At 44.6% G+C, this 20,673-nt stretch overlaps 1 protein-coding gene across 1 annotated transcript in view; it reads right to left on the minus strand.

Annotated features, from left to right (window-relative positions):
* The window catches only part of LOC127629139 (zinc finger protein 512B-like), a 112,825-nt gene that overhangs the window by 41,325 nt on the left and 50,827 nt on the right, over positions 1-20,673 (minus strand). The window contains exons 3-4 of the mRNA XM_052106221.1: positions 427-506; positions 61-189 (exon numbers count right to left, since the gene is read on the minus strand). Coding sequence (XP_051962181.1) covers positions 61-189; positions 427-506 — 209 coding nt within the window. The remainder of the gene's footprint in view (positions 1-60; positions 190-426; positions 507-20,673) is intronic.

The raw sequence follows: 20,673 nt of genomic DNA on the forward strand, positions 1-20,673 counted from the left end.
GTTGCATACAGTAAATGGTTTTGGAGTGTAAAGATATATTGTTCAGATTCCAGTTTTTACCCCTTGGCATCGCTGATAATGATATTTAAGTCCGTAAATACTGGGGAATTCCAACCAGCAGCCTGAGCTCGGACACTTCACCCTGGAACGATTTTTAAACTCCTCTTTCCACTGAACCATCATATGGGCCTTCAGCGAGAGAAATAACACACACACACACACACACACACACACACACACACACACACACACACACACACACACAAAAGGCATTAGAAACCATTAACAATCAATTCACATAAAATAGAACAGTTGGAAAAAGTATGGAAAGTCCCCTTACTCCTTTTACAAATGGCATAAAAAATTCAGTCTGGCATAGCCTCATTCTTTCAGCAACTTTCAAAGTGATTTTTTTTCTGTACTCACGGGAATATTGCGCAGTTCTTGCATCTCCACACGGGGGCGCCCTTTCTTTTTACCCTCTGACTTCTCATTGCAGGAGGAACCTGAGAAAGAGCATTCAAAGTCAAAATAAAACATTCCAGCCTGATCTCATGAAACGTACAACACCAAAAAGCAAGTGAAATGGTGTCATATTCAGACACGGTTTAAAGGTGAATTTTAGATTGATGTTTTTAAAACACACCTCCCTAACCTAAAACTTTTTCCTGAACCTTACCAATAGTGTTTTAAAATATAAATGAGACATTTAAAAAAGACATCCTTATCTAATCAATGGCGAATAGTGTTTTAAAATATAAATGAGACATTTAAAAAAGAAATCCTTACCTTGTTAATGCCTAAACCTAACCATTAGTGTTTTAAAATGCAAAAGCAAAATGAAAAGCACATATTCTGAAGCAACCACATAATTTTGAGCCACTTCTATGACTCTTTAATGAGTTCATGACTGGACTTGAACCACAGTCCTCCGACTCGAAGTCCATTGCCCTATCAGGTAAGCTACCTGTTATGACAGTGGAAAGTAGGAGACGGCAGACGGGAGGTGCGGATCCAAATGCAGATTTATTAACAGACAAATAATAATGATACAAACACAGGAACAAAAGAAAGGTCCACGATGGGAAAAGAAACTAAAACACGGAAGAAGATTGAGGGCAAACACAGGTTGGGAAAACATCCACAAAGGACAAGGAAACCGCAAACGAATCAGAAGAAGTCAGGAACAGCGAACATGAACAATAACATTAACATTCAACGAACGACAAAGGAAAGGGAAAACAAGCGGGTTTAAATAGACAGGACACGGTGATAACAAAATCACGAACAGGTGCGGACAATAACACTGTGCTGGCAGAGAGAGCCGGGAAAGATGGGAAATGTAGTTTTGACACAAAGACAGTGAAACATGGGGCGGACAACAAGGAAAACGTGACAAGGAACGTGAGCAGTGACGAGTGAAACAGAAAACACGGGGCAGACAACACGGGATCATAACATAGCCCCCCCTCAAAAGGACCGGATTCCAGACGGTCGAAGGAAACACAAAAATAAAAAAAACAAAATGTTCCAGAAGAGAGGGGCTAGAAGAGGAGGAGAACAGACAGACAAAAGGGGGCACAAGGGACACAGAGAAAGACCAAGGAGGGACAAAGGACACAGAGACAGACCAAGGAGGCACAAGGGGCAATCAGGCAGTCCACGGAGGCACAAGGGACGGACAGGCAGACCAGGCAGGCCAAGAGGGCCGACAGGCAGTCCATGGGGTTATGAGACGGGGAACGGGTCAGGTGGCCTGGGGGGCGTCCACCGGGTAGGGACAGGTTTAGGAGGCCAGGGAGGTGTCGACCGGGCAGGGACAGGTTTAGGTGGTCTGGGAGGTGTCGACCGGGCAGGGACAGGTTTAGGGAGCCTGGGAGGAGGAGTGGCCACTGGGAGAGCTGGAGGAGCCGCGTGAGGCGGAGCCAAGGACGACTTCAGAGGCGGAGCAGTCCAAAACTTGGGTGGCGGCGCCGAAGGAGGCGCAGGCAGGGCCGAAGGAGACCCTGGGGGCGGAGCAGAGGCAGGCAGAGCCGTGGGGTACACTGTTGGTGGAGCCGTAGAAGGCTTGGGAGGCGGCGCCGTGGAAGGCATAGGCGGAGCCGAGGGAGGCTCGGGAGGCGGAGCAGGCTCAGAAGGCGGAGCTGAGGCTACAGGCGCTGGCTCAGGGACGGTTGAGGCTACAGGCGCTGGCGCGTGGGGATGAGCTCGCTGACAGGTGGGACTGGTGTGACAGGAAGCGCCATGGGTGACTGGAGAGTCACCACTGAGGGAGGAGAGGTAGGGTCCTCCTCAGCGATGCCCATGGTTAACGGCGAGCCGCAGACCCGCAAAGTCACCTCCACAAAGCTGCAGAGAGTCCACTCGTGTGTTGCCGGTGGCAACCGCTCCCTCAGTGAGGCGTTCAGGTTGCCCCTGAAGAAGACCACCAGGGCAGAGTCCGGGAAGTCAGAGACGTTAGCCAGCTCGAGAAAGTCGCCAATGTGGTCCTCCACCGGTCGGTCCCCTTGTTTTAAGCCGAGCAGCCGGTAGTTGGCTTGTTGCACCGCTGGATCAGTTTGGGTCGTTCGTTCTGTTATGACAGTGGAAAGTAGGAGACGGCAGACGGGAGGTGCGGATCCAAATGCAGCTTTTTTAACAGACAAATAATAATGATACAAACACAGGAACAAAAGAAAGGTCCACGATGGGAAAAGAAACTAAAACACGGAAGAAGATTGAGGGCAAACACAGGTTGGGAAAACATCCTCAAAGGACAAGGAAACCGCGAACGAATCAGAAGAAGTCAGGAACAGCGAACATGAACAATAACATTAACATTCAACGAACGACAAAGGAAAGGGAAAACAAGCGGGTTTAAATAGACAGGACACGGTGATAACAAAATCACGAACAGGTGCGGACAATAACTCTGTGCTGGCAGAGAGAGCCGGGAAAGATGGGAAATGTAGTTTTGACACAAAGACAGTGAAACACGGGGCGGACAACAAGGAAAACGTGACATGGAACGTGAGCAGTGACGAGTGAAACAGAAAACACGGGGCAGACAACACGGGATCGTAACACTACCGTGCAAGCTAATCATATTGGAATAAGTGTATATACTGTATGTAAGTGGGCCTGTAATACAAGCATTAAAATGTATTGTTTTTTGAAAGATGCATTAGAAGAAAAGTGTGTTGATATAAAATAGCAGTGTCTGAGTAATAGAGAGAAAAGGTGTTTTTTTAAAAGTATTCATAAAGTCAATATCAGCAATTAAAGTCATGATTTGAGTGAAAGTGAATAAACACAGTTGTTGTAGCACCTCTAGTGTTTATTTCACCTGGAAACTGCAGGAAATTGTACCTGGAGACACGTACTGTATAACAGGTTTTGCAAAAATTTACATTCTCAACATTCACAATGTCTAGGTTACTATTGTAACCCCCGTTCCCTGATGGAGGGAACGAGAAGTTATGTCAAATGAACTTTGACACAACGTGTCAAAGTTCTTTCTTGAAGGCCTCGGTTACCTCTGAACTTGAGAAAAGGCCAATGAGAAATTGGCAGAAATAATTTGCATATCCCTCCCCCGGACATACGGGTATGAAAGGAGGTTCACGAGGGATTCAGAATTTTGTCCCAGGAATTAGGCCATATTTATTTAAGACCATAGTTATTAAATTCATATTAAATAAAATTAAAATGTAATATAAATTTTTCAAATCCATTGTTATTTGGTATTGCCGCCATAACCTTTATTATATTAACATTAATTGGTATTTATTACTGTTTATTACTGTATTTATAACTGTTGGCAAGAAAGGCTGAATGACCTACAACAGTATCCTTAAACAGCTATATTGCTATTGTTAACATAACTTTCCCTGTCCGGGCCCCTAGGAAAAGAGACTCTGAAATGAGGTTAATGGCTCTTCTTTGATAAAATCAAGGAGTTTTAGCATTGCAAGGATACTATTACAAGAACAAAATGTGTTATTTTGAATAAGCCATCATAATAATACTAGCAACGCACATTAAGAATGAAAATGTCAATTTTTATTTTACGTTGAATTTGACCAGAATCAGATTCTGTGGAATTTCAATTTTATCCTTGCCATTCTAAAACTCTTAAAAAAGTTACCTAATTTCAGACTAACGAGTGTTTAAAAAAAAAAAAGAATCTCTTGCAGACACCATATGAGCAGAGCTCCATATGTTCAAGACGTCCCACCAGAGACTTCAGTGAAGCTAAAGGAACATTCAGAGACACAGTCAATTGCAGATGCATTCGGTGTACATATTAGAAGCATTGCTTATTTTGTTGATATCTCGGGAGATTGGGAGATGATGCCAATGATGATGATTTCTGGTTAGCAGATGTCACGCAAGGATTGTGCAAATCCATACAAATAGTGGCAAGGTCAAACATTGAGCAAATTGCAGATAATTACACACTAACAATTAGCCATGCAACATGGTATCTCCTTTATTCTAACAAAAACAATACAACAATTCTAGTATTAAAATAAAAAGGAGTACTTCTACTGTTATATGACTTCATAACATTTTCAGCATGAGATCATATAAAACTATAATGATGACACGTGAGACGAGAGGAGCGCTGCAGCTCAAGTGTCTGATAGAATCACAGCTCACAGCTTGGCGATATATCTTTATTTCATCCTTAATTAAAGTTCATATAATATGGGAGTTCATTTTAATAATAATAGAGACCCAATCTGAGCGGGAATCGAGACCGGGAGAGATTTAAAGTTCCTCCGGCTGATGCGCCCTCTAACACGGAGACGCTCGTCTCTCACCCCCGCTGTCTGCAGCTCGCAACGTGTTGCATCGTTGAAACTGTATTTTAATTATGGAAAATGACTGTGTTTTTACGAGTTACTTATTTTCTGTTATTTCACTGAATATTTTTGGCACCCCAGCTGCCGGAATATTACCGTTTTTGTTGTTGTTGTTTTTTACAGTATGGACACCAAATAATCTCTTTGAGTTGATTTGACCCAAGGAACTGGGCTGATGTGTCGGGGTGGGGGGAGGGATCTTATACATATACATTTCCAAAATCCCATGTCACAGAACCTAAAGTGGGAGACACGCATTGACTCCATTGTGAAAATGGCACATGGTGTATGTGTTGTTGTTTTGTGTGTGTAGTTTACAATAAAGACATGAGAGAGGCTGCATTTTTACCATTTATTGAAATTGGAAAAACAACTGTAAATAAGGAGGCGAAACTTTCAATTGTTCACGCGTTTCTGGCTTTTTGGTAAATAGTAAATATTTAGTAAATAGGGATATAGGCTACAAAAATATAAGAATTTTCCATTATACTACACATTCTGCTATAATACGCAAGATAAAATACAAATATATTCTACCCGAATAAAAAAAAACAAACAGATAAAAAATGAAAACAAGTGCTATTTATGTATTATATGTGCCGGAATACTCAACCAACAGCCGAAATCTAGAGTGCACTCCCCCTCAATGGCCGCGTCATGTGTCATTTTCCAAATCGACTAACTTTGTCAGCATTCCAAACACACCTTTGGTGGCTTCTTGGAGCATGTGCCAAGTCGCTTACATGCCTTGCAGATCTCAAAGGTTTTGTTCCCTGAACATCTGCCGACTTGAGATTGTCTCAAGGGGTTAGAGGAAAAAGTCGCTTCTGTGCTACTACTAGATAGGGATGTGCGTTCAGCATGTATTTTGTTTCAACATCAGCACCACCCAGAATTTTATGCTAAATTTGTCTGGTTTATTGGCCGTGTACTGTATGAAACGACAGCGTGCCTTGGTAGGGAACAGTTGTTCATCAACTGTTATGTTCTCATTGGGTGTGTATGAAGCCATAGACTGTAAAAAAAGATGGACGACGCCCCTTCGCTCTTTTCCATTGGTGAGAACTGAAGCCGCCAGTGTCCCGATATGGCGCAGACATCTTGGGACTTGAGTCTGCGCAGTTGTGATTTCGGGACCAGACCTGCGCAGTAGTGAGCAGGAAGTAAAGCCACAAAATCAAGGCCCCGCCCTCACGCAGAATCAATCGCAAAAAATAATTGAAATAATTAATTATAGAAATGTAGATTAAATTTAAAGCTCCAATCTCCTCAGTCCTCCGAAAATCTAAAAAAAAAGTCAGTGACTACTCTGCTCAGAGAACCTGTCAATCATGATGTCACGGCACCGTTTTTATAGCATCAAATAACTAACTAAAAACAAACTTATTTTGAAAACAAACACTTGAAATTACATCAACGTGATAGAAACTACAGTAAATTACAGAGACTATCTTTGGAAAAAAGATATGTGAAGTGTAATTTAATTGTTTAGTTGGTCTCACGTCCCGTTGAATAACATGGGGAGATGGGGTTTATGACCTATACTAGGACCAGTCACAGGGGGGCGATCGAGACTTTTCGGCTTTACTTTTGAGGGCTTGTGTGGCACGCTTGGGTATGAAGCAATGCTGTTTTTCACAAATTTGTCAAATATCTCAGATATCATGGAAAATCTATCTGTCACAAGGCGGGCAGCTTTCAAAGCTCAGATAGCGCATTTTTGTCGCAACATTGTCCCTTTGAAAAAAGATTGTCCAAATTCATTAGACCAAAAGTCACCCAATCTCATGTTTTTGCCTCCCGTAACACCTCTCAAATAAACGAGACCAGCAAATGCTTTTAATTCGTCATCTGTCAGTTTGAACTTTTCAGCATTATTCTGCCCAGCTTCCACATCAGTGTACTTTCGTATGTTTTTCCACATTGTGTTCCCACCCCAACTACACAGTGAGCTCCAGCCAATCTGTGGCTGCTTTAAAGCTCTCAATACAATGATCATAATAGCACCTCCCATTTATCATCTTACTTGTCAATTGCCCTCAAATAATTTTCGAGGCATCATTATATAATGAATAGGTGAAATTTGCATGCATATTTATCACCTTAGCACATTTGCAAATTGACCTCATATTTCGATTTGTGGTTCATTAGCTTGAATATGGTGAGGGCACGAAAGAAGCTATAGACTAGTATTTTTTGCTTATAGCTAAATACAATATCAATTACAAATATAGACAGTAGACCTATAGTAGCCTATATGTGTTTCATTCATGTCCAAGGTTTTTACAATGCATTGAAATACATATTGGTCATATTTTTATAAGTTATTTTTATAAGTATCTGTAATCAGCTACAATAGCAGGTTCTGTGGTTGTCGATGAACTAATACATTTTCACAGTCATTAGACTTTAAAGTTTATGTCCTGGTGTTTATTATTAATATAACAGATTAATTTATTTGTGGATTTTGATTCCAGTGGTGGCTGCATAGGATTGTTTCCGATTCGTGTGATCCAAACTCCAGAGCGTTGTACACTCCAAAAGTCAAAATGTATTGAAAAAAGATAGATGTAATCATTTCCAAAATTCACAACATATTTTTATCTAACAAAATATTCTGCCTCAATCCATGTTTGTTGGCGTTTAGACTTTCAAAAACAAAATTTTCACTACGGAAAAAACTTGCCGGACACAAAGCGAGGCACGCAACTTCTGGGGCAGTCTAGCAGCTATTATACATATATACACACACACACACACACATACATATATATTTATATTAGGGCTGTCAATCGATTAACATTTTTACACTAACTCAATATAAAATTATTATACATATTTATAGCAATATATAATTATACATAGTTATCTTTAAATATTTTAAAATTATATATATATATATATATATATATATATATATATATATATATATATATATATATAAAATATTCAGATAAATTAAATGCTTTACATGCCTTTACATGCAGAAGAGTTAATCATTGATAAGGCCTTACAAAAAGCAGCTTTATAATACAATGTATTGTTTACTACCATGTGGAGCGGAGGGGGGCGGGGCCGGGTTGGAAAATCGCACGCCCGGTACCCAATCGGCCTGATGAGGCGCGCGAGGGATAAAGGTGGCCGGTGACGATGGTTCGAGAGAGAGAGAATTACGGGCATGTCCGTCATGTGTGTGTGTTTTGAGTTTCATTAAATATTATTTATATTGACAAGCCGGTTCTCGCCTCCTCCTTCCCGGGATTCGGCACCAATGTAAAGCAGTTAAACGATGGGCAAGGCCCCCGGCCCCGATCCCCTCCGCTCCACATACCATATTATGGATCATAAGTCAATCATTGGCATACAGTTCACAGCAATCCATTTCACAAGTGAATTTGTCAATCAGTTGGAGATATATTATGAGGGCTTGTTTAAGGGCCCGTCAATTTACACCTACGTTAGACGTCTCGGGTGTGTTGTGTCAAGTTAAATATAGTTTAATACTCAATCTTTAAACATCATCTTGAGATCCCTTAGATCGCGTTTGCGCTCCTTGAGTGTTTTGAACACAAGAATGTAATGCATGTTTTTGTTGTTCTGCCTACTGAAGTGTTTTCTTCACTGTATAAACAGCACGTTGCTCATACAGCTGAAATTTAACTTACTGCCCTCTGGAGTAAACAGGTGGTACTGCAAGCTTGCATTTCTCAGGAATCTTCGTTATTATGGTCCGTGGGCATGCGATTAATTGCGTGAATTTTTTTAACGCGTCATTTTTTGTAAAATTAATCGCACTGAATTAACGCTATATATATATATATATATATATATATATATATATATATATATATATATATATATATATATATTTATTATGTTGTATAGTAAGCACTATTATATATTACAAAAAAGGTTGCTATGGCCATTCTAGTAGTTATAGAATTCCGGCAGTTCTAGTGTAACATTTATTGTTGCAACTGAAGTACGGCACATGGAAAGTGAAAAGGTTGACATCTGTAGCTATATATATATATTCTACACTCATACATAAAAATTTATTGGAAGACTACAGTGAGCCCCTGTGCCATCTGCTGGGAGAAAAGAAGCAATATACTTTTAAAGTAGCTTTTCCTGGCTCGATTTTGAAAATGTAAGTGCACTGGGTGATAAAACTCAAATATCTAGGAAAAGTCAAGAAAGTAGGGCCCTGGAATTTGATCGAGTGAAAAGATTTTATTTTCTTAAAGCACAACGATCAGATGACCGCATACTCGGCTCTTCTAGTGTTAAAAAGCATCAAGTTCATTCACTTTTCTGCATGTTTGGAAGATGGGACGATGCAGAGGTCGGGAAGAGTCCACATTTTCCTCAGAAGAAGAGCAGGACTCCAATGAACGTTTGCATTTGTAGAGTGACTTGATCCAGCCGAGGATACAATTTCGGATGAGTAAGTCATTTAGTTTTACATACATTAGTTGACATATTTTATATAAACATATTTCACTAGTGGGATTGTTTCCAGACTTGCCAGCCAGGATTCAGTGTATTGAAGTATGTCCTAATAGGCAAGTTTTAGTTACATTTAAATGTTGTTTTGACTGAAGCAGGCATTTAAATCGTATGCTGTATGATATAAATATGATATGATACAAAAATAATATGAATGTTTAGATTATATTTTAACTAGTGTTTATGCTGCCTCATTATCATCAACAAAGCTTGAGCTTTCAAATATGCGTTCGGGTGTAAATGTGTCAAATGTGATGTAAATATGCTGTATTTGACAATCAGCATATTATAATGATTCCTGAAGGATCATGTGACAATGAAGACAGCAGTAATGATGCTGAAAATTAAGCTTTGATCACAAATTGCATTTTACAATATATTCAAATAAAAAAACTGTTCTTTTAAAAAAGAGTTCACAATATCACTGTTTTTACTGTATTTTGGATTAAATAAATGCAGCAAAATCTCTAAGCTACAAGATACAGTTCTCAAAAAGTCTTATGGACAAATGTTTAGTATATGTTATATGGCCTTATTTCAATGATTTTAAAATTCAAAAACCATGCTATAACCATAAACGTTATTTTCTCAAAAATACAAACATGTACAACATGTTGCTCACATATTATTGTAGCCCAGTTTGTGTTGAATACAGTGTTATCAGACTTTAGCCATTAATATGTTTTTAAGCAACTGAAAATAGCACAAATGTCAAGGCATGTCAAAACTTCTCCAGGGCCTAAAACACCCTCAAACCCCAGAGGGTTAATAAATGTGCTTGTTGTTGTTGTGCATGATTTACCAGAGCACCTTGTTCTATTTTGCTAATATAATGTCTAGGTTACGTATGTAACCTCCGTTCCCCGATGGAGGGAATGAGACGTTGTGTCAGAGAAGCGACACTAGGGGTCTCTCTTGAGCGCCAATATTCACCTCTGAACTATGAAAAAAGGCCAATGAGAGTTGGCAACCAGTATATGCATGTCCCGCCCCCGGACATATGGGTATTTAAGCGGCGCAAATACGGGAGTTCATTCAGGATATTTCTGAGGAGCCGGAAATGGTCCGGCTACAACAGTGGCTCGGCTCAACGACGTGGCAGGGGAGACACAACGTCTCGTTCCCTCCATCAGGGAACGGAGGTTACATGCGTAACCTAGACGTTCCCCTTCTGTCGCTCTCTCCACGTTGTGTCAGAAAAGCGACACTAGGGGTCCACTTATAATGTGCCATGCGCTGAGCCGTGTACGTGAACTGCTGATGCAGGAGCGAGCAGGTATACCTATCTGCAAAACGACCAACTGCATCAGGCTGCACGTACCCTTCCCCAATGCCCCATTTAAGCCATCAGACTCCTTATCGTTACCCTGGAGGGGGGAACAAGGTGATGGCCGCCAACATGGGAACGGGCCAGCCTGGCTGGGCCTATTTTCTCTCTATGTTTCTTGCATAGAGCAACTACAGCCGGGGCCCTTACACGCATTGAGGGAAGGGGGTCTTAGCCCTCATCAGGGTGGAGAAGACCCTGCGGAGGCCACACCTACCTGGGAGGGGAGGCAAACCTTAGTGGCAAATACATCAGATGGCCTATACTTAGGACCTATGTGGAAAAGTTGGTGCAGTGGTAGATCCAGCCTCGTAGAGGGGGGAAGCATACAGCACGGCGACCGAGGCAGCTGTAACTGCCTAAGGGAGACATGAGAGTCAGCTCGTGAGGGGACAGTACCGTGGCATTACACACAGGGGGAATCCGAACAGGAGGCCTTACCTGCGGAGCACCTATACCAGTACAGGGTAGCTTGCGGTACCCGCAGTGGTTTGGGTTGGCGAGTTCCTCCGCTGAACTGCGGACCCGCGAAGGCTAGGGAGGAGTCAACCAGGGCCCAAAAAATGGGATCTCCTGGGAACAGAGGCACACTGTTTTCCCTTGGTTAGGGGGAAAGGGCGCTAAGCGTGCTAACGAGTTCTACGGGCTCGGACCTGAGAAAACACAGGGCGATACTGACTCAACTCGGAGATTATAGAATCTCGCAAAAGTTTTAGGTGTTGCCCAGCCCGCTGCTCTACAGATGTCTGCTAAGGTGGTGCCCCTAGCCAGTGCCCACAAGGACGCAAAACTCCTGGTGGAGTGAGCTCGGAACCGCAAGGGGGGAGCACGGCCTGGGTGTGATAAGCCAAGGAAATGGCGTCGACAACCCAGTGGGCGAGTCCAACGCTGCTTGGAGACAGCGTTCCCTTTCTGCTGTCCCCCAAAGCAGACGAGAGCTGCTCAGAGCGTCTAGTGGTCCAGATAGATACGTAAAGCTCGTACTGGCCACCGCAGTGAAAGGGCTGGGTCTGCCTCCTCCCGCGGCAGCGCTTGCAGGTTCACTACCTGATCCCTGAAGGGTGTGGTAGGAACCTTGGGCACATAGCCCAGTCGCGGCCTTAAGATCACGGAAGTGACTGCCGGACCGAACTCCAGGCAAGAGTCGCTAACAGAGAACTCATGCAGTTCCCCGACCCTCTTGATGGAGGCGAGCGCGATCAGCAGGGCAGTCTTGAGAGAGAGGGCCCTGAGTCCAACTGAGTCTAGCGGCTCGAAGGGGGGGGTCTCTGGAGTCCCGTGAGGACGGGAGGGAGTCAACCTCCAGGCACCTTTTAGGAACCTGACAATTAAGTCATGCTTACCAAGAGACTTGCCATCTACTGTGTTGTGGTGGGCCGCGATAGCGGCGACATACACCTTGAGGGTGGAGGGGGACAGCCTCCTCTCCAGCCTCTCCTGTGGAAACACGAGCACTGACCTAACTGCGCACTTCTGTGGGTCTTCGGCTCGGGAAGAACACCAGTCTGCGAACAGACGCCACTTTAGGGCGTAAAGATGCCTGGTCGAAGGGGCTCTGGCTTGGTTGATAGTGTCTATGACGGCCGGTGGTAGGCCGGCTAGCTCTTCCGCGTCTCGTCCAGGGGCCAGATATGGAGGTTCCAGAGGTCTGGGTGCGGATGCCAGAGCGTGCCCCGTCCCTGAGAAAGAAGATCCTTCCTCAGGGGAATTCGCCAGGGAGGGGCTGTCGTGAGGAGCGTGAGATCCGAGAACCACGTTCGGGTGGGCCAGTAGGGGGCCACCAGAGTGACTTGCTCCTCGTCCTCACTGACCTTGCATAGCACCTGTGCAAGAAGGCTCACTGGGGGAAAAGCGTACTTGCGCAGCCCCGCGGGCCAGCTGTGCGCCAAAGCATATGTCCCAAGGGGAGCCTCTGTGAGGGCATACCAGAGCGGCCAGTGGGAGGTTTCCTGGGAGGCAAACAGGTCTACCTGGGCCTTGCCGAACCTGTCCCAAATAAGCTGAACTGACTGGGGGTGGAGCCTCCACTCTCCGCCGGGCAAGCTTTGTCTTGACAGTGTGTCCGCTATCACATTGAGGTTGCCGGGGATGTGAGTGGCGTGCAGCAACTTGCGAAACAGCCAGCAGCTCTAGGCAGTTGATGTGCCAGCGCAGCGGACCTCGGTTCCACAGGCCTGCGGCTGCGCGCCCGTTGCACACGGCGCCCCAACCCAGTTTGGAGGCGTCGGTCGTAACCAGAACACGTCGGGACACCTGCTGCAAGGGTACTCCTGCCCTTAGAAAGCAGAGGTCTGTCCAGGGTCTGAAGGCTTGGCGGCAGGCAGTGGTAACTTTTACGTTGTGCGTGCCGTGGCGCCATGCTCGTCTCGGGACTCGAGACTGGAGCCAGTGCTGAAGTGGTCTCATATGCATCAACCCCAGCGGCACGGCCGCCGCGGAGGATACCATATGCCCCAGGAGCTGTTGGAAATGTTTTAGCGGGACAATGGCGCCTGGCTTGAAGGAAGCGAGGCATTTCAGCACTGACTGAGCATGCTCGTTGGAGAGACGTGCTGTCATTGAGACTGAGTCTAACTCCAAACCGAGAAAAGAGATGCTCTGGACCGGGGTGAGCTTGCTCTTTTCCCAGTTGACCTGAAACCCTAAACGGCCGAGGTGTTTGAGCACCTGGTCTCTGTGTGCGCATCGTAATTCCCTCGAGGAGGCCAGAATGAGCCAATCGTCAAGGTAATTCAGTATGTGTATGGCAGCTCCTCGGAGCGGGGCCAGAGCCGCCTCTGCGACCTTCGTGAAGACGCGAGGGGACAGAGACAGGCCGAAGGGGGGGGGCTTTGTACTGATACGCCTGGCCGTCGAATGAGAATCGAGACGTGGAAGTACGCATCCTTCAGGTCTATCGCTGCGAACCAATCTAGATGCCGGACGCCAGATAGAATTTGTTTCTGGGTGAGCATTTTGAACGGGAGTTTGGACAAGGTCCGATTGAAAACTCGCAAGTCCAAGAACGGTCGTAAGCCGCTGCCTTTCTTGGGTACAACGAAGTAAGGGCTGTAGAAAGCCTTCTTCGTTTCGGTTGGAGGGACAGGCTCTATCGCGTCCTTGATTAAAAGGGAGGCGATTTCTTCGCGCAGGGACTGAACGTGTCTGTCGTGCACAGCGGAGAAACGGGGGCACCGCGTCCGGGAAGCCGGGACTGTTGAGGCCTGAAAGCAGAGTGCCGTGAGAACGGCATTTGCAGGCCATGTGACCCAGAGACAACAAGAAAATAGCTCTATAGTGCGTAAAGAATTTAACAAAAAATGCTCCTTCCGGCCCTCCACCGGGGGACGGAGTGGTCTTACCAACTCCGGAGCTACTGTCTCAGTCTCTGGGTCGGTCATCTCAGGGGCGCCTGGGAGCCTTCTGGGTCCTCAAGGGGGTCCGTGAGATGATGGGCATCCAACTTCCGCGGGGAGCTCGACACTGGGGCTGAGAGCTGGGCCCACTCACTTGTTAGTTGAGGCAGAGCACCACTTTCTTTCTTCCTTGAAAGCCACAGGAGGACGCCCACTGTGAGCAGACAGGGCATGGCCCCTGGCGGCAGGTTTGCGTCAGGGCAAGATGTGTGAAAATAGCCTTTGTCTGTTTCTTCACCACTGAGGACTGCTGGGCGAAGCTGTCAAGTGGCGTCGCCGAATGGACGGAACTGGGAGACGGGGGCGTTAGAGAAAGCGTGCTTTGTCTGCCTCCTGTACTGCCTGTCCATCGTTGCGTTTCTGGACCACGGAGTGGCCATCGCCTGTTTGAGTGCGGTTCCTGCAGCACATCAAGAACAGGACTACCCAAGTGCAGATTTTGGAGTGCCCTGGCCCGGTGGACTTGCAGGAGGGGGCCATGAAGTGCAGGGGGGAGCGGTCTGGGACCGTTCTACCACCGAGGGTAGCGAGAGCAGAGGAGCGAGGAAGCTGGGCTTGCTCAGCTCGTCATGCACGTCCGGGAAGGGATCCGGGGGGGCGCGGCTGTGAGCGGCGCACATGCCCGCGGAATCAATTAAGCCCGGGGAAGCATAGCGGACCTTCGTGTCAGGCTCAGACTGGGCAGGGACCCAAAAGGTGGCGGCCCAGGCGAGTTATCCACATCTGACGCTGCTGTTACGCTCTCCGATGCAGCGGTGATGTCATCATCCAATGTCGGGGAGCTCGAGGGACCGGACGGTAGGCCGTTAAGCGGGCCACACTAATCCCGAGCTCGCGGGAAGCAGGCAAGCGTGCCGGGGAGGCGGGAGGTTTCGAGGGGATTTACCCGGCGAAAGCGCCCCGTTTTTCTCCCCATATCGTTCTTCATCGCCCGCGGCGCCTGCCTCAATCCCGTAGGAAGGAGGCGAGGCGCGGGGGGTGGCTGAAATGGCTCCCTCTCACTACAAGAGAAAGCAGAGATCGCAACGCTGCCGCGGTTATGTTCTCACACTGAAAACATAACCCTTTGGAGAGAGTGCTCATCCCGAGCTCGGTCGGAAACAAGCAAGCGTGCCGGGGATGCGGGGGGTTTCGAGGGGGTTTACCCGGCGAAAACGGAGCCCGTCATTGTCCCCAGATCGTTTTCATCACCCGCGGCGCCTGCCTCAATCCCGTAGGAAGGAGGCAAGGCGCGGGGGGCGGCTGAAGCGGTTTTTTCTCACTACAAGAAAAAGCCTACGACCGCAATGCTGTCATGGTTATGTTCTCGCACTGAAAACATAGACCATTCATAAAAACGCTGCGTGTGTGTGCCTTGCAACCCAGGAATGCAAGGCAGTTTTTATGGCCGTCAGAAGTGGGGAGAATCAACGCATCCAGAAACTACACCGGGGCAGAAAATCGTCTTTAAAAAGACGCGTCCTGAGAAGGACGTCCAACGGCGCTGTGTTTTTGCTCTTTTAGCTGCTTTTTCTGTCGAAGCGCCCAGGGGCAAGAATGCACAGCCGTGCACGAATGAGAAAGCCGCTGTTGTGCGCCGTCAAATCCAACAGCATGCAGAGCGTCAGAGGATTAAAACAGGAACTTGGTATGTAACTCGCAGCAGAGTTCATGCACGACCATCGGCTCCGATGAAATTTTCTGAATGAACTCCCGTATTTGCGCCGCTTAAATACCCGTATGTCCGGGGGCGGGACATGCAAATACTGGTTGCCAACTCTCATTGGCCTTTTTTCATAGTCCAGAGGTGAATATCAGCGCTCAAGAGAGAACCCTAGTGTCGCTTCTCTGACACAACGTGGAGAGAGCGACAGAAGGGGAACCAAGGTTCCCCGTCTGTCACTCTCTTCGATGTTGTGTCGGAGAAGCGACACTAGGGGTCTCTCTTGAGCACCGAATATGTACTAAATACTCTAGTATTTCCTTGCCTTTATGGTACTTCTACTTGGAGCTTAACACTGTTTTTGGAGAAGTTAACTAAAAGTACCAACACTACTAACTTAACTACAATTTTCAGTAGCATGACAGTAGTTCAGCTATTTTCACAATAAAGTAGCTTTTAGCATCACAAAACACATTTGTCACGTAGTATTTGCGAACACATCAATGGAGCGAAAGGAGTCATCAAACACGCTAATGTTCAATGTTCAATGTTCAATGTTCAATTTATTTATAAAGCACATATTAATACAACAGAAGTTGACCACAGTGCTGTACATAGTATAAAATAACAATCATAAAATCATAATTAAATTAAAAACATTGTCACAGACACCTCAAAATCTAAGCGGCGTCAATAATAAACTATTACATCACTAGCACAATACTCATGAATGATCAAAACGCCAGAGTGAAAAAATAAGTTTTTAAGTGTCGTTTAAACTCTGTAAGAGAGGAACATTCCCTGATATAATGAGGTAAATTATTCCACAGCCTGGGAGCAGCCGCTGCAAGGAGCGGTCTCCTCTCATTTTCCTGTACGTGCGCGGGACTACCAAGAGATTTAATGATTCGGAGCGCAATGCTCTCTTTGGTTTATTCACCTGGATTAGATCAGCAATATATGTCGGAGCAGTGCCATGTAGTGCTTTAAAAACAAATAAAAGTATTTTAAAATTAATCCTGTAGAAAACCGGCAACCAATGTAGTTCTCTTAATATAGGAGTAATATGGTAATTTTTTCGAGTGCCTGTCAAGAGTCTAGCGGCCGCATTTTGGATTAATTGCAATCTGTTTAAGCCTTTGTGTTGGACACCATAGTATAATGCTTTACCATAGTTCAATCTTGAGAAAATAAACGCATGAACTACCTTTTCCAGGTCCTTCCGTGTTACAAAGGGTTTAATTTTAGCGACTAATCTTAACTGGAAGAAACTCATTTTAACTACTTGATTTATCTGTTTATCAAATTTCAGTGCACTATCACAAATTATACCTAAGGTTTTTACTTGACGCATCAGATAAGGGGATAGTGTACCCAATTCAGTTTTAGATGGATCTGCAGACTCTGAAGGGCCAAATAAAATCAATTCTGTTTTTGATTCATTTAGACACAAAAATTTACAGACATCCAGCTTTTAATCTCCCCAAGACACTCTACCAGACTTTCAACAGCAGCAGGGACAGTTGGTTTTAAGGGTAGATACAACTGGGTGTCATCTGCGTAACAGTGAAAAGAAACCTCATATTTACTCATGATCTGACCTAAAGGAAGCATATAGAGTGAGAAAAGAACTGGTGCTAAAATAGATCCTTGTGGAATACCGCATGATAAAGTCGCTGTGTTCGACGTACATTCTCCCATTTGCACTGCAAAACTTCTATTTTGGAGATAAGACTTAATCCAATTTAAGACATTACCTCGAATACCTACATAATTGTCTAAGCGTGAAATTAAAATATTATGGTCGATTGTGTCAAACGCTGCTGTAAGATCTAATAGCAGAAGTAAGGTTGAGTCACCAATATCTGTGGCCATAAAAACATCGTTAAATACTTTTAATAATGCAGATTCTGTACTATGTTGTTTTTTGAACCCCGACTGGAACACTTCACCAATAGTATTGTCAGTAAGGAAGGACTCAAGTTGAATAAAGACCGTTTTCTCCAGGATCTTTGCTAGATAAGGAAGCTTTGAGACTGGTCTATAATTGCATAGCACACTCTTATCTAAATTAGTTTTTTTCAGCAAAGGATGCACTATAGCATATTTACAATAAGTTGGAACAATTCCAGATAGTAGACTCTTATTAATTATTGATAATACAAATGGACCAATCAACTCAAAAACTTTCTTAAATAGCACTGTAGGAATAACATCTTGTGGAGAAGCTGTCGGCTTTAGCTTACAGACAATGTCTAAAAGTGTGGATAAGGAGATAGGCTCAAAATCGGACAGCACAGCATGAGTTACAGGTGTATCCATAGGCTCATATGAACACTGTTGTATATTCCATCGGATGTCCGATATACGTCCGACAAAGAATTCCAAAAGATTTTCACATAAATTCATAGGTATAACTCCAGGCACCTCTAATCTGGGGTTCAAAAATAAATCAATTGTTGAGAAAAGAATTCTTGAATTTTGACGATTCTTCTCAATAATGTCTGAAAAAAATCTGAACCTGGCAGTTTTTATAGCCTGTTGGAATTTACCTAAGACATCTCTTAACATTTCATACGAAATTTGTAATTTATCTTTCTTCCATTTACGTTCACATCTTCTGCACTCTCTTCGCAACGATTTAACATGTTCATTGCACCAAGGAGGAGGCTTATTTTTTCTGCTCACCTGTCTCAAAGGTGCAATACAGTCTAGTGTTTCTGTGCATATAAAATTAAAACTATTAATTGTTTCTTCTACACCAAGATGTGGAGATAAAAGATTCACTTTCATACACTGCAACTTCTCCATAAAAGAAACATTAAAATCTACATGTGAATTAGGTATTAGAGGACGATACAATCTTTTAGCTGGACACAGTTTTCTCGGCTGACAGGGGAGAGAAACGGTACATAAAATCGGATTGTGGTCGGATAACACAAAATCCTCAATAATAATGTCCTTAATAACTAAGCCAAGTGATAGAATCAAGTCCAATGTGTGGCCACGATTGTGTGTAGGGCCGTTCACCATTTGTTGAAACCCGAACGAGTCAATGAGATTTAAGAAGTCTTTTGCCAATGGGTTTGTTGGACAACAAACATGGATATTCAAATCCCCCATTAATAAAATATTATCATATTTTAGAACAATGTCAGCTAGAAAGGCAGCCAGTTCTGAAATATAATCCTTATTAGCTCTCGGTGGTCGGTAAATAACAGCACAAAGGACAGGTATTGTTGTTTGCAATTCAAAAGCTTGAAGTTCAAAGCTTGAAAACTGTTCAAACTTAAGTAAAGTGCAAATAAAATTGTTCTTAAAAATAGAGGCCAGTCCTCCTCCCCTTCCTATTTGGCGAGGAGAATTAAAGACTGAATAGTTATTTGGTACAGCTTCTCCCAAGACGTATGTATTGTCAGTGTTCATCCAAGTTTCCGTAATAAAAACAAAGTCTAGAGCCCGAGTACTAACAAACTCGTTTAGGATAAAAGATTTGTTTTTCAGAGAGCGTACATTTATCAAAGCCAACCTTATAGCTGATCTTTCGACGTCCATAATCTCCAACGACAGTCCACGCACCAAATGGCACAGAGCGAAGATTCTGCGCGTCAATTCCATTCGGTGGAAATACCGTGCACGCCGAAAATGATTCGCCACAGGCCCCTCTGGCACAATAGGTCGAATCCATCGAGACACCGCGACTGTCCGCATGCCAACACAGCACCCGACCGCCGCTCCAGCCCCACAACTGCACATCCGCGAAGCCGCGGATCTCCCTGAAGGAAATCCAGGTATGCCTTTAGTTTGACAAGCCTTCCTCCTCGCTTTCCATGGCGCCGCCGTCTTTTCGGCAAAGGGGACCAGGGATCATGTTGCAGCCATGTAGGAATCCTTAGCGGCGGTTTTAGAGTATAGGACTGGAGTTCCTCCCGAGCTTCATTTAAATGTTTCTCAAATATAATTCGAATATTTAAAAGTGTAGATCGATCATACACCAGTGTAGTGCTAGAATCATGTATAAACAAAAGCATAAGTAAGAACAAAACAGAAATAAGAAACAAACTAGACATGGGCAGACGGCATGCCATTGACATCGGCGCCATCTTTCTTCCTTAACACAGCTAACACCTAAACCGTCCTCTCTCTCTGATCTAGTGCTAGTAAAACCAAATCATGTAAGTGAATCAGTTCACAGTTAATGTTCATGAACCGGTTAAAATAAAGCAGTACCTTATATTTAGTATTGTGAAGCATTCGTTCGGAAAGTTAATGTAAATGAAATAGTTCACATTAATGATTCATTGATTTACTTTGAGCCCTGCGCAGCCTTAAAGTGACATAGCCTTCTATTTGAAGTGACATATTTAGTTAATTTCTGCTGTTTATTGTTATATTTTGAGTCAGTTATATAAAATAGGTTTATAAGTGTATATTAAGTATACATTGAAGCAACGCTCCCCGACATGACATCGCCTGCTCCCCCCCCGCCGCGAGGCCCCACCTCCAGGTATGTCACTGTGGCAGTGGGGGCATGGTCAAGCGCCCGTCCGGGGAGAGAAAGCCATAAGGGCGGTTGCACCTGAGCTAAATTATGTCTAACAACTGTCTATAATTTCAGTGAGCATGGGGAGAGCTGCATAAAAACGGCCACAGAACCTCCAGACGGGGAGATAGTCAGAGACTGGGAGTGCCCTGCTGTTGTGAAGCGGAGTATAATTGTGAAGCTGTAAAGTGCCGAGTTGACGAATTAAAGAGTGTTACCTTTGTTAGGAGCAACCTGCCTTTGAAACCCAGGAAATCGTTAAAAGTGCGCCCCATGGAGCCCTCCCAGCTCTCGGAGATCCTCCAGGCCTTCACCAACCTGCACCAGAACCATCAACAGACCTTGCTTGAGCTCCAGGAGAAAACCCCGGCCGCGACCCCAGAGAGCCACAGTACCCTGATGTTGAGGCT

This window comes from Xyrauchen texanus, chromosome 35, assembly GCF_025860055.1.
Source record: "Xyrauchen texanus isolate HMW12.3.18 chromosome 35, RBS_HiC_50CHRs, whole genome shotgun sequence".
NCBI classification, from domain to species: domain Eukaryota; kingdom Metazoa; phylum Chordata; class Actinopteri; order Cypriniformes; family Catostomidae; genus Xyrauchen; species Xyrauchen texanus.